General features: G+C 52.1%; 1 protein-coding gene across 1 annotated transcript; it reads right to left on the reverse strand.

The window, feature by feature from the left end:
• Positions 1–1,519: 1,519 nt before the first annotated feature.
• On the reverse strand, positions 1,520–9,814 carry PRSS38 (serine protease 38). The gene is made up of 5 exons (XM_032335138.1): positions 9,558–9,814; positions 9,174–9,336; positions 8,313–8,584; positions 2,215–2,357; positions 1,520–1,774 (listed from the first exon to the last, which is right to left on the reverse strand). The coding sequence occupies exons 1-5, from the start codon at positions 9,721–9,723 to the stop codon at positions 1,520–1,522; spliced, it is 999 nt and encodes a 332-aa protein (XP_032191029.1). The 5' UTR covers positions 9,724–9,814.
• Between the last annotated feature and the right edge of the window lie 3,084 nt (positions 9,815–12,898).

Raw genomic sequence — 12,898 nt, forward strand, 5'->3', positions numbered from 1 at the left:
ACTCTGTCTCCCCACAAGGGAAGGTTGGTGTTCAGGCAAGGCGGGAGTGCGTCTTATTATCCACTGATTGCTATCTTTTCTCTCTCTCCTTTTTTTTGGAAATGGGTTTTGAATTTTTAAGAGCCTCTCCATCAGTATTATTCTCCTTAGTGAATGATTTACTAGGTGACTTGTGTCCATGGGTTTCCTTGCATTATTGGAATAGTGCCTGCTTGCTTACAGGCCATTGTGAAACCTGACTGGATTCTGTCTGCTTGCTCTTCACCAGGGTTTCTGAACCATATGCTGCTTGTGCATGGTCAGATGTGTTCACGCACACGACACCAGTGTGAGTCTGGAAGGCTCTCCCTGGGCCACATGTGGGCCGCATGGAAGCACAGGGACAGCCCCATCATGGGAGGTTTAATGGCCTCCAAGGAAAACCATCTGAACAAGGGCTGCTACTGGGAGTGGAAGTTCTTTCTGAAATGCCTCCGTTTCTCCTCCAGACTTTGGTTTATGTACACCTTACATCTCTATGGGCATTAGCTTTGGTATGTCACTGGTTTGCTAAAAAGTGAAACTTCTCATTTTACCTTTATTTACATAGGATCACACAATACCTCTTATGATTTCTGAAACTGTCTGTGTTTAATATGTACTTTCACCTTGCCATTTCTTGTTTTGTGTGTTGATCTCATATCTTGATTAAGTTAGTGATTTTTTTAGTTTTAGATTTTTTTCCCAAAGCCAGACTTTTTTTTTAATAAAGATTTTATTTATTTATTTGACAGACAGAGATCACAAGAAGGCAGAGAGGAAGGCAGAGAGAGAGGGGGAAGCAGGCTCCCTGCTGAGCAGAGAGACTGATGTGGAGCTCGATCCCAGGACCCTGGGATCATGACCTGAGCTGAAGGCAAAGGCTTAACCCACTGGGCCACCCAGGTGCCCCCAAAGCCAGACTTTTAGAATGTTAGTATTTTCGTGGTGCTCGGCCCACTGATTTCTGGTTTCACCTTTTTTACTCCTTCTGTGTGCTTACTCTCAGCTCATATCTTCCAATGTTCATACTGGAATTTTTGGTATAAAAAGTCTAAAGACTCTGATCTTGACGGGTCTGAGCATGTAAATCAATGACCCGCCATCTGTCTGGCTCTGGGTTGAACCTGGACACCAGCGCTTGTGAGGCCGTCCTTTCTAGATGGCTGGGTCAGGGCTTCTCACCCTGCTGCCTGTCACCCCTACAAGGCCACTGAGCTTCAGCTGATGGACATACTCTGTCTTCGTGAGGGAGCCTGTGCTCTGGGTGGACAGATGACGCAGGATTTCTGGGATGCTCACTTGGTCAACATTTAATATCTTCCCAAATATCAGCCCAGAGCACTGAGCCAAGGTGCTCTGCCTTTCTCTGGTTGGATCTCGCCCCACATCTGGGCCTGCTGTGGCCCTAACCTCACTCAGGTGTGAGGAGACCCGAGGGGCTGAGCTGGACAGGGACAGAGGCATGCAGTCTGAGTAGGTCAGGATGGGCCCTCAGCCCTCACAACATGGGCAGGACAGCCAGCAGGGCCACAAGGACGCTGACGGAGACCCCCAGCATGCGGGCGAGGGCGGGGAGTGGCTGAGAAGGCGGGGGTGTGTGCTCCATGTGGTAATGGATCCATTTGGAGAAGTAGGAGACGCGGGCGTAGACTGCAGGATACATAGGGTACATGCACCCACGGCCCCAGCTCACTATGCCAACCTGCAACCAGGTGTGGTTGAATTCACAGACGAGTGGACCCCCAGAGTCACCCTGGAAGAGAAGAAGATTTTCCCATGAGTGGGGAGTCCAGGGCCTGCAGCTTCCTGCACGAGGGGGACCCTGGGCACCGCCACGCCCTTGGCCCCACCCGCCAGGGCTGAGGCTCTGGTGCAGGCAGACTGAGCTCTTGCCACTGTCCTGCCTGCACAGGGTGGGTGGCATAGGGTGACGGCAGTGGGCAAGGCCCCTGGGCCCATGTGGAACCTGGGCTGCTCCAGCAGCGCTGGGTTCCACAGAGCCCTGGGAGTGGACTGCGGTGCCCAAGCCACCCCAGGCTCCCCCACCCAGCTGAAGGCCACATGATGCTGTGCTTTTGAGGCCTGCAGGGGACCAGCTGTCCGGAACTGCCACCCACCCAGAAGTACCCCTGGCTCAACACAGGTGAGTGTCTGAAATCCCAGGCTTGGCCTCGGCCCCTCCGTGGGATGCACCTCGCACACGGTCCTCATGTCCCTGATGTCCCCGGCACACAGCATGTCCAGCATGATGTACGACAGGTGTCCGTAGAGCAGCCGGCACAGGGGCAATGAGATCAGAGGTATCTGTACCTCCTGCAGCTTGTTGGGGACATGGCCTGTCAGAAAGGGGTGCAGGCCCGGTGAGAGACTGGCAGGCTCACCCTGTAGTCCCGTCTGCACGGGGGGATCAGACTTTGGTCAGCGAGTGGCAGCAGAAATGTCTCAGAATTCTGCCCGAAGGAGCAGCAGGAGCCCATCCCTCCTGCGACAGCAGGTCCAAGTGACAGGGCCTCTGTCAGTCCGGTCCCTGAACGAGGGGCTGACCGTGATGCAAGATGGGCCTCCGGGTTTTGTGTGTCACCCCGTGTGCCTGGCTCTACCCTGATGGCACAGCAATTGGTCCCAGAAACCTGTGCTCTCCAGGCCCATGTGCGAGTGGGTCCCGTGGCTCTGGCCTTGCTTCATTCAGCTAAAGAAGAGCTGTCTGCACACGCTGCAGACCCACATGACCCTGGTGTCAAAGGAGTGCAGGGTGCTTGTTTGGGGAAAGACAGGGAGCACCCGGGGAATCAGTTTTGGACCTAATGAATGTGCACCTGGAGGGAAGAAGACAGAAAGTAGAAGTTAGCCGTGTTTGTGGCTGCTATCTGTGCTGGCTGGGTCACATCCAGCCACACAAGAGGCAGATGGTGCAAATGGAAATGCACAGCCAGAGAGCCCACAAACCCAGTGTTTGCAGTGCTGGGAGAGGCTGTCCAGGAAAGGCCATCAGGGAACCCTGCAGCCCACCATGTCAGCCAGCCACCCGCCCGGACCTCCGCCGAGGCCCCCCAGGGTAATGGGAGTGTGGTTCCCTCCTGCCACAGAGGAACAGGGGCAACCACACATGGGGCCAGGCCTGGAGGACCCCTCGCCCTGCAAGGCCACTCCCCAGGCTGCGACATGCTGTGAGGCCCACAGGTGTCTGGAACCCCAAGGCGAATGCCAGAAGAAGGGCAAAGCGGATAGGAGGGGATCCAGAGGGCACGGGGGTCCTGGTGCCCTCAGCCTGCTGCTGGGACCTGAGCCATGCCTTCAGAGGGTACAGGCGGGAGGGGGTGGGCAGAGGGCGGCAGCATGGACTCCACAGCCCCTGGAGCTCACAGGGGCTTGGAATGCCGAGTTCTAGCCAGTCCAGGGCACATAGTCCTGCCAACTACCCAGGACAGTGGTGGAGAGAGAGGATCGGAGGTGCCCTGCTCCCCGAGCAGGACCGCATGGAGCCAGGCGGATGGAGGATCAGAGCAATGAGCCTGCATCGGAGCACGAAGAAGGACATGGAACATAGAGGCAGGTGGGCAGAGCCAGCCATGATTTCCATGCCTTCCTGAGGAGCGGCCTGTCGACCCAGATGTGAGGTTTGTGTCCACTGCTAGGTCTGTCCCCTGGGTCTCCACTGGGCGCCCACAAGACAATGGTGGAGTCAGGGCAGGGCTCAGGGAGAGAGCACCTCGAGGCAGGTGTCTGGTGGGTGGCCAGCTGTCATGGAACTCCCTCTGTCCCCCAGAGCAAAAGCCTTCCACCAGCTGGGAGGGGACACCGAGTGGAGCGTGGCTGGCCCAATGTGGCAGCAGAGTGCACAGAGGCCCATCTCCAAAGGGCCACAGCATGGCCTGGGACCAGTTTGGACCAGTGAAGTCACGGCTCCTCCCCCTCAACACCAGCCTAGCGACGAGGGTCAGGTAAGGTGAGAGCATGCTGTGGGTGTGCAGAGATGCTGGGGTGAAAGCTGGAGCAGGAACCCATTAACACCCCAGGCCCCATAGCCAGCAGCCCTCACGGAGGGACCTGAGCCTCCAGTGCATGGAAGACATGGCCACAGCCACAGCAGAGCCCGCAACCCGGCTCCAGTCCTCTCCGGGCCGACTGATCCCGCCCCAGGTCTATTTGGGGTGCAGAGAGTTCAGCCTAAACATTCTCTTGTAACACCTAGCCTTCAGTAAATGTGGCAAAGACACGCTCACACCCGAACTCACACCCACCACCCACACGCATGTGCACACATAGCTGAACTCACCCACCATCCACATGCACACATGTGCACACTCCCATCACCCACATGTATACTCACGTGCACACACCTGAACTCACACCTGTATGCATGCGCACACACGTGTGTACTCACGCAGGTCACACACATGCACACTTACACACATACTTGTGTGCCCACGTGCACACACTCACGGCCGCCCAACTCCCATGCATGTGCACACTCATGCATACATGCACATGCATACCTGTACTCACACGTCTGTGCTAAAATCATGCTGTTTTGATCACTATAACGTCGCGGTACGATTTGAGAGTGGGGGGCAGGACTCTGTCCAGCTTTGGTCTTTGTTAGGACTGTTGTGACTATTCTGGGGCCTTCCAATTCCATGCGAACTCCACGGTCGGTTTTTCCACTTCTGCAGAAGAGCCGTTGGAGCCCTGGTGCCAACTGCACAGGACACGCAGGTCACTTGGGCTGATGCCGACCTCTTGGCAGTATTAAGTCCAGCCCAGATACATGGGCTGTCCATGTATTTACTGAGGTCTTTCAGAATCTCTCTTGGCAAGATTTATATGTTTGGTGCACCAGTCTTCCACCTCCAGGGACTAATTTGCTCATACGTAGCGTTTCTTCTGGACAATGTAGGACTGCTTCTTCACTGTCTGTCTGTGATAGTTCACAGAAGGCACAAGACACCCAGCCAGTCTTTGTGCTGATCTAGTGCCCTGCAACTTTCCACTGAGACTGTTTGTCTGTAGTTGGTTTTGCGAATTTGTTTTTAGGGTTCCCTGGAATTTTCCATATGTATCATCATGTCATCAGAGAGACAGTTCTTATCTCATTTCCAGTTAGGGCGACTTCTAGTTCTCTTTTTTGCCTCATTGAACTGTTGGGAGTTTCTGGCACAGCACAGAATCCTGGGGGTGAGAGGGGGCTTCCCATCGTGCTCTGGTTTGAGGGATGAGCTGCTCGCCTTCCTGCACTGACTGCGGTGTTAGTTGTGGGTTGTTCATGAACATCCTTGGTTGTGCCAAGGAAGTACCTCTTCCTAGTTGTTTTGGGAGTGGAATTTCATCATGAAGGGACGGTGGGTCCTGTCACATGCTCCGTCTGCACCACCAGAGACAAACGTATGGGTTTCCCCCTTCATTCCCTTGTGTGCTGTGTTACACTGGCTAATTTCTGTGTGTTGGCTACCCTTTGTATTCCTGGGATGAATACCACTTCATTGGCGTGCACAACCCTTTTAATGTGCTGTTGGAGTCAGTTTGCTAGTGTTTTATTGAGGGTTTATATGTGTATTTTCCTGAGGGACAGTCTCTGTAATCATCTTTTCTTGTGCTTTCCTGTCTGGCTTTGTTATCAGTGTCATGTTGGCTCCACAGAATGATGGAAGTGTTCCCTCCTCTCTTTTTTTCAGAGTTGGAGAAGAATTGATTTTAATTTTTCTTTAAATGTTTGGTATTCATCAGGGAAGTCACCTTGTCCTGGACTTTAATTGTTGAGATGTTTTTAAAAATTGATTCACTTACTCATTCAGTGTTGTAACTTTTTCTGGAGTCAGTTTTGGTAATTTGAGTGTTTCTAGGAATTTCTCCATTTCATGGGGGTTATCGAATTTGTTGGCTTAGAGTTATTTTAGTAATCTCTTGTGATCCTTTTATTTCTGTGATTACAGTAGTGATGTTTCCAGTTTCATTTCTGAAGTCAGTCTAGCTGTAGGTTTGTTACTTTTGTTGCTCTTTTCAAAAACTTAACTGACATTTGACTCATTGACTATTTTTTTTCTATTCTGTATTTCATTTTCTGTGTTCTAATTTTTATTATTCTCTTCCTTCTGCTAGCTTTGGGCTTAGTTTGTTCTTTTTATAGTTCCTTAGATCATAAAGTGAAGTTATTAGTTCAAGGTCTTTCTTCTTTTATAAATGTAGGTATTTATAAAGCAATAAATGTTACAGCTTTAATTTTCCCCCTTAGCACTGCTTTTGCTGCATCCCTTAAAGGTTTAAGTTGTCTTTTCTTTCTTGTTCTTTTTTCCTTTCCTTTCCTTTCATCTCCAAATATTTTATAACTTCCCTGGTGATTTTTTTTCTTTGATCCATTGGTTATTTAAATGTGTGTTTTTTACTTTCTACAATTTTGTGAATTTTTCCATTTTCTTCATATCATTGGTTTCTGTTTCATCCTGTTGCAGTCAGAGAAGTTACTTTGTATGACATTTACCTTTTAAACTCCACTGAGACTTCGCCTTTGTACTAACATACGGTCTGCCTGACAAAACATCCCAAGGGCACCTGAGAACGTGTGTGTGGCTGGAGCAGGTGATGTCTGTGTCTGTCCGATCTGGTTGGGGTACCATGCTGTTTAAGTCCTCAGTTTCCTTATGTACCTTCTGTCTGGTTGTTAAGCCCATTACTGAGAGAGGCGTATTGGTCCCACAACCGCTACTGGAGAGCTGCTGATATCTCCCTTCAGTTCTGTCCTTTGTTGCTTCATACATGTTGTTGCTTTGTCATTAGGTGTGTAAGTGTGGATAATTCTTGTATCTTCTTGCTGTATGGAAATTTTATTCATCTGTAATGTCCTTTCTTGTCTCTTGTAGCCTTCTTTGTTTTAGGGTCTATTTTCTCTGATATTATTAGTATACCCACTCTGCTCTCCTTTGGCCACTATTTGCAAGGGTATCTTTTTCTGTCCTTTAACCTTCCACTTGTTTGTGCCTTTGGATCTCAAGTGCCTCTCAAAAGACAGCACATAGCTTATTTTTATCCATTCTTTTAATCTGTCCTTCCATTGGAAAGTTTAATCCATTTACATTTAAAGCAAACTCTGATAAGGAGAGACTTACTTCAATCACGGTGCTTTTCATTTTCTTTAGGCTTTATAGATTTTTGTCCCTCATTTCCTGCATTTCTATCTTCTTTGGGGTTAAAAATGATTTTTTTTGTAGTGAAATGTTTAAATTCCTTCTTAATTTCTTTTTATGTAAATTCTACAGCTATTTTCTTTGTTACCATGGGATTACTTTGAACATCCTAAAATTATAAATTTCCAGTTTGAATTTATAGAACCCTAATCTCAATAAAATTTTTAATTAAGTAAAGCAGACATTAAACTTTCTTAATCTGGTATAAGATATCAAGCTAAAGTCTCCAGGCCAGGCCACAAGCTTATAGTAAATCGTTAGAAGCATTTTCATTAAAATAAAAAACAGGAAAAGGAGACCTAGCATCATTTCTAATTGGAGGTTCAGCCACTACAATAAGACCGATAAAACATATATAAAGGAAAAAATATGGGAAAGGAAGTGATGAAACAGTCTTTATTTGAAGGAAATATAATTTTTTTAAATCAAGTAATTGACTGACAAGCTATTAAAAGTGAATTCCATAAGGTGGCTGAAAGTTAGTGTGCAAAAATCAACAGGTGTGACTGATCAGCAAATATAATAAAAAAGAATGTTTTCAATAACTGTAAATATCCTGGGGCACCTGGATGGCTCAGTGGGTTAATCCTCTGCCTTCAGATCAGGTCTCAGGGTCCTGGGATTGAGCCCTGCTTCGGGATCTCGGCTCGGTGGGGAGGTTGCTTCCCCCCCTCTCTGCCTATCTCTCTGCCTACTTGTGATATCTCTCTCTGTCAAATAAATAAATAAAATCTTTAAAAAATCCTGTAAATATCCTAAGGTACTAGGTATACACCTAGAAAGACAATATGAGGTCATTATAGAGAAAACCAGAATAATTAACAGATTTGTTTTAAATATGTTTAAAAAGATGGTTTCCCAGTTGGATTTTGCATCTTAAAGAAAACTGTTTGGAAGTCTGTGTGTTAGGGTCCTCACAGCAGCTGTCAGTGCTTCTCTGTGCACAACAGAGATAGCTGGGGTGAAACAGCATACAGAATGCCGGGTGGGTGGATGCTCCAGGCTCCAGACACCTGCAGCCCCATAACCGACGGGATTCTCTCTTCCCTATAGCAACACAGAGCTATGCTCCTCTGCAGGTCCGGCAAAAGGCCTGACCCTCCGTGCTCTTACCTTGTGGGGAGACGAGTCCCCACCCTGTAGACCAGCAAGTGGCACTGTGAAGGTTCACATCTGGGGATGCGATGCACACTGGGAGCACAGAGTCAGAAAACACGATGCGGGACTTCAACTGCACCAGGGCCACGTCGCCTCCCACAGGGTGGTACACTTCATAGGTGGGGTGCACGATCACCTTGTTGACCTCAAACCACTGGGTGTGATTGCCCGCAAGCCTGAGGTCCACCAGCCCCACGTATATGTCAAACGCCTCCATGTTCTTGTCCCTGGGAGCACAGAGAACAAGGGCATGGTGACTCGAGCGTCATGCCCCTGGGAAGCAAGGGCACTGTGTGTTCTCAGGCCCCGGGAGGCATGGAAAAGCACGCTTCCAGCAAGCTGAGAGCCTGGCCGTGTGGCGGAACTGTCTCCAGAGAAGTCCTGACATGGGCCACTGGAGGACTCGGGGGATTCAGGTCACCCAGGGTGGTGGGGAATGCCTGTGAGGGCAGGTCTTTCCTAATCTATCTGCCAGGGATGCCTCTTGCCCTGCTGGGTCATGCCACCTTGCCTCTCGTCCTAGGATATGGCTCCCCCCTGCCTCAGAGAACCCAGTGCCCTAAGGAGCCCTCAGCCCTGTGCAAGGAGAGGCTTCAGCCGATGAGCTGTGTGCTGGGTCCCGCTGTCCCACCCCTGCCTCAGAGAACCCGGGGCCCTAAGGAGCCCTCGGCCCTGTGCAAGGAGAAGCCGCACTGATGAGCTGAGTGCTGGGCCCCTCGGCCCCCATCCCTGACCAGTCTCAGCAGGCGCTGCCCACCTGCTCAGTCCTGCTACCCTGGATCCCCAGGGTAATGGCTCCCGGCACTGCCTGCTCACCTGTTGAAGCAGTGGGCAGCTGAGAGGACCCAGTACTCATCAATGATGGACCCTCCGCAGACGTGGAAGCCTCTGTAGTGCACACTGACCTGCCATGGCCACCTCCTCTCCAGGGCATCCGCGCCCCCCAAAATCTTCCCCTGTATGTAACGATGGCCACAGGCTGAGGAGAAATGGACAGAGCCTGCGAGCGGCTGCAGCGGCAGGGCAGGCTGAGCACAGACGGGGCATGGTGGGAGACCTGGGGAAGGGAGGGCCCGGAAAGGGCGGGGGGCACGGAAGGGAAGCCAGGGCAGCGCAGGGCAGGTTCCACCCTGGAGTGGGGGGAAGGACTCCGAACCGCACACTAGGACCACAGCCATGTCTGGCGCGGAGGGGTCCTACCCACGTCGGGGCTCCAGGCGCCGCCCTGGCTCCGGGGGCGTCTGTGGGCCATGGCTGCAGCCGGGGCGGGGGGCAGAAGGAGCAGGAGCAGGAGCAGGAACAGGCGCGGGGCCGCGGGTGGGGATGCTCCAGGCGTGGCGCGTGAGTCTGACCGGGGGGCGGCCATGAGGGGGGACAGTGCTGTGAAGCGAGCCCGCAAGCCTTGTGGTGGCACGCGGCTCCACCACGAGTGACTACAGCAGAGTGCGACGCGAGGAGCACGCGACGGTGCAGGAACGTGACACCCAGAAGGCGCGACGGCGCAAGGCACGTGATACCCGCAAGGCGTGATGGAGCAGGACACGTGACATTGGGCAGGGCACGTGACACCTGACAGATGCGTCGGCGCAGGGCACGTGATACCCGCAAGGCGCGGTGGCGCAGGGCATGTGGCCCTCGCTGGCGCCTCTAGGGCTCTGGTCCCACACTTGCTTTGCCCTTCGGGCACACCGTGGCTCCTGACCTGGTGGGAGTCCGCATCCTCCTGCCTGCAGGCCCTGATCTCCCTCCTGGATGCCACTGTTGTGCAGGCCCCTGGGTGCCGGGCTGCTGTCCCGTCATCGGTGGGGTGCCGGTTGGCCCCTTCCGCCCGCCGTTGCTCCAAGTTCCGCGGGCTTCCTCTCCCGTCGGGGCTGTGGGCAATGGCGCCGCTGTGTTGTCAGAGCGGCCGGCAGTGGCCAGCTCCGCTGAAGCGCGCTCACTCCGGGTCACCTATGCAGCTCCTCGGGGACGTCCTGCCTGACAGCGGTGGCGCCGTGGCCTGGGGCTAGCGGCTTTGCAGGTGGTGCAGGCGGGAAGACGCGTGTCTGTCCAGTCCTGAGCAGCGAGCTTCTGGGAACCTTGCTACTAAGGGTGCTCATGGGAAGGGCCAGGTGGTGCCCTGCACATGTAACGTGTGTGACCGCTCTCTGTTGCATGTGCAGGGCATCTGATGGCTCTCTGTTACACGTGTAGCGTGGTGTGTGTCACCCTCGCTGCCCCGTGGATACGAGGTTGATGCTCCTTTCGTGGCTTCCCTGGTCCCTTGTCAAACCAGGAGAGATGTCCCTGTGGCCATTCTGCAGCACTTGTGGTCTTGTCTGGAAGGCTTGGGGCAGGGGCACCAGGGGGACTCAGTCCTTAAGCATCTGCCTTCCGCTCAGGTCATGATCCTGGAATTGAGCCCCACACTGGGCTCCCTGCTCAGTGGGAAGCCTGCCTCTTCCTCTCCCACTGCCCCTGCTTGTGTCCCTCTCTCTCTGCGTCTCTGTCAAATAAATAAAAAAGTATTTTTGAAAAAGTAAAAGGCTTGGGGAAATGTGCATAGTTCCCCGTTCTTGTTTTAATCTGCATGTCTCCATTCTCATGTGGTTCCTGGTGCTGCCAGTACAGACTCTGTCCAGTTGTACAAAGGAACCAGAGTCCTGGGGACACAGGGCCACATGCAGAAACCTCATGGGGTGGCCTCCCGTCTTCTCAGCTTTTCAAGGAACCTGTCAATATCTCAGAAGTAAGACTGTTCTGTTGCATCTGATCCCTGGAAATGTTCACTCCATTCGTTGTCCTTTAGGACCACTGCCCTTCAAGGCCCTTCCCATCAGTGCCCTTCCTTCAGGGGGTCAGACTCCCAGAACACCTCCTCAGCACCCCCCTCCCCCGCCCCAGACCACAGGCTGGTGCCCTGCCCCTTGGACCTTCCATGCAGTTGGCAGAAGGTAAAGAGCACTTGGAGGAGAAAGCCACCCTATTTGAAAAGGCAAGAGCATGGGCGGGGGAGGGGAATTGGGAAGTGGCCTTGGAGGAAGGTCTTGATGAAGGGGATGACCAAAGCTTTCAGTTCATAGTGAAGGGAAGGGCATGGTGGCCAGGTGTGAGCTGTGCCCAGAGGGCTGAGCCTGCATTCCTGTTGGGTTGGGTGCAGGAGGTGGGTGGGCACCTGCTCTCCAGAGGCACACTGACCCATTCTTTGTGGCTAGCAATACCAATGAAACATGCAGACACAGCATGTTTTCATTTATCCTGGAACAGTTTACAACAGATCACCATTCCAATTTATGGTTGTAATTATGACACCCTGGGAAGAAGGGGTGGAGTTTGCTTTGAGCTGGGCTTGCTTGTGTCCTGCAATCACAACTTGGTCCCCAGGTATGCAGGTGGCTACACTAGACACAACCAAGATCTGGGCCTGGCCATCTCCTGCAGGTGTGGCAAGCAGCGGTTCTTGCTGCTCCCAGACCCTCTGCCCTGAAGATAGGCCGTAGCCCTCCTTCTGCTCACAGAATGCTCACAGTGAAGGTAATGCCCCTCTGCTGCAGGGGTCACCAACACTGCACTACAGAGCCAGAAGCCCTGAAGGGCAAAGGAGAGCTGATAAGGGAGGACACATGGAATACCACCTGTCCATGCCCCAGCAGGCCTGGGGTGTCCATGGCCACTTTCTGTCTTCCTTTATACCATTCTGATCTAGTAAGCTTGTGGTCCTGGGCTGCTCTCACCACTGATGGACACCCCTGGTGGGCAGGGAGGTCTGCCTTTTCTGCCTGCCCTTCCTTGTTCCAGGTGAGTCTCTGCAGGTGTGTCCTCATCATCCAGGCCAGAGTGTGGAATATTCCTGACTTAGACTCCAATGCAGCCTCCTGTTGGAAAAAGCAGTCCCCTAAAAGCAAAAACATTGCAGAACCATTAGCTTTCCCCTCTCATTTCTGCCACGACACTCACTCATGGAGGCATGGCTTCACCAGACACTCTTGTTCTGTTTTCTTTACACATGGCATGTCATCTTGAACTCTTCCAGGGGAAGACTATAAAATAAGCACCAGGACACATACATATCAGTTTCCTGTGGAAACTCTGACTTAAATCTGCTGGAGGAAGAGCTTAGGGCTAGTGGCTAGAGGAACACCTCTCCTTCTTCAATTAAGACCCAAGGCAACTCTCAGGTATGAACAACAAGCCAAGAACATGAATTATGCACAGGGACAGGATGTAAAGCATGTTATGGTAACATGCAGCATGGACCAGGGTTTTCTCACGTACCTGCTCTCATGGAGATGCTCAAGGAGCTTACCTTCTCACTTCTGCACACGAGGGCACCAGGATTCATGGAAATGATCAGGACTGAGATAGACAGTGAACGCTGCTCACCCAGAGAGCGAGGAACATATATCAATAGAACAGGTCAACAAGAATGATGAAGCAACATTTTCTAGTCCAGATTGTACTGAGTAATGATTGTAATGAGTGCCTCTAGTTCTCCCTGGGGTCATACAGAACACTGATAGCACCTGTCCCAGTCCTGATTGTATAGTGAATGCCCCTAGGTT

This window comes from Mustela erminea, chromosome 3, assembly GCF_009829155.1.
Source record: "Mustela erminea isolate mMusErm1 chromosome 3, mMusErm1.Pri, whole genome shotgun sequence".
Classification (NCBI taxonomy): Eukaryota; Metazoa; Chordata; class Mammalia; order Carnivora; family Mustelidae; genus Mustela; species Mustela erminea.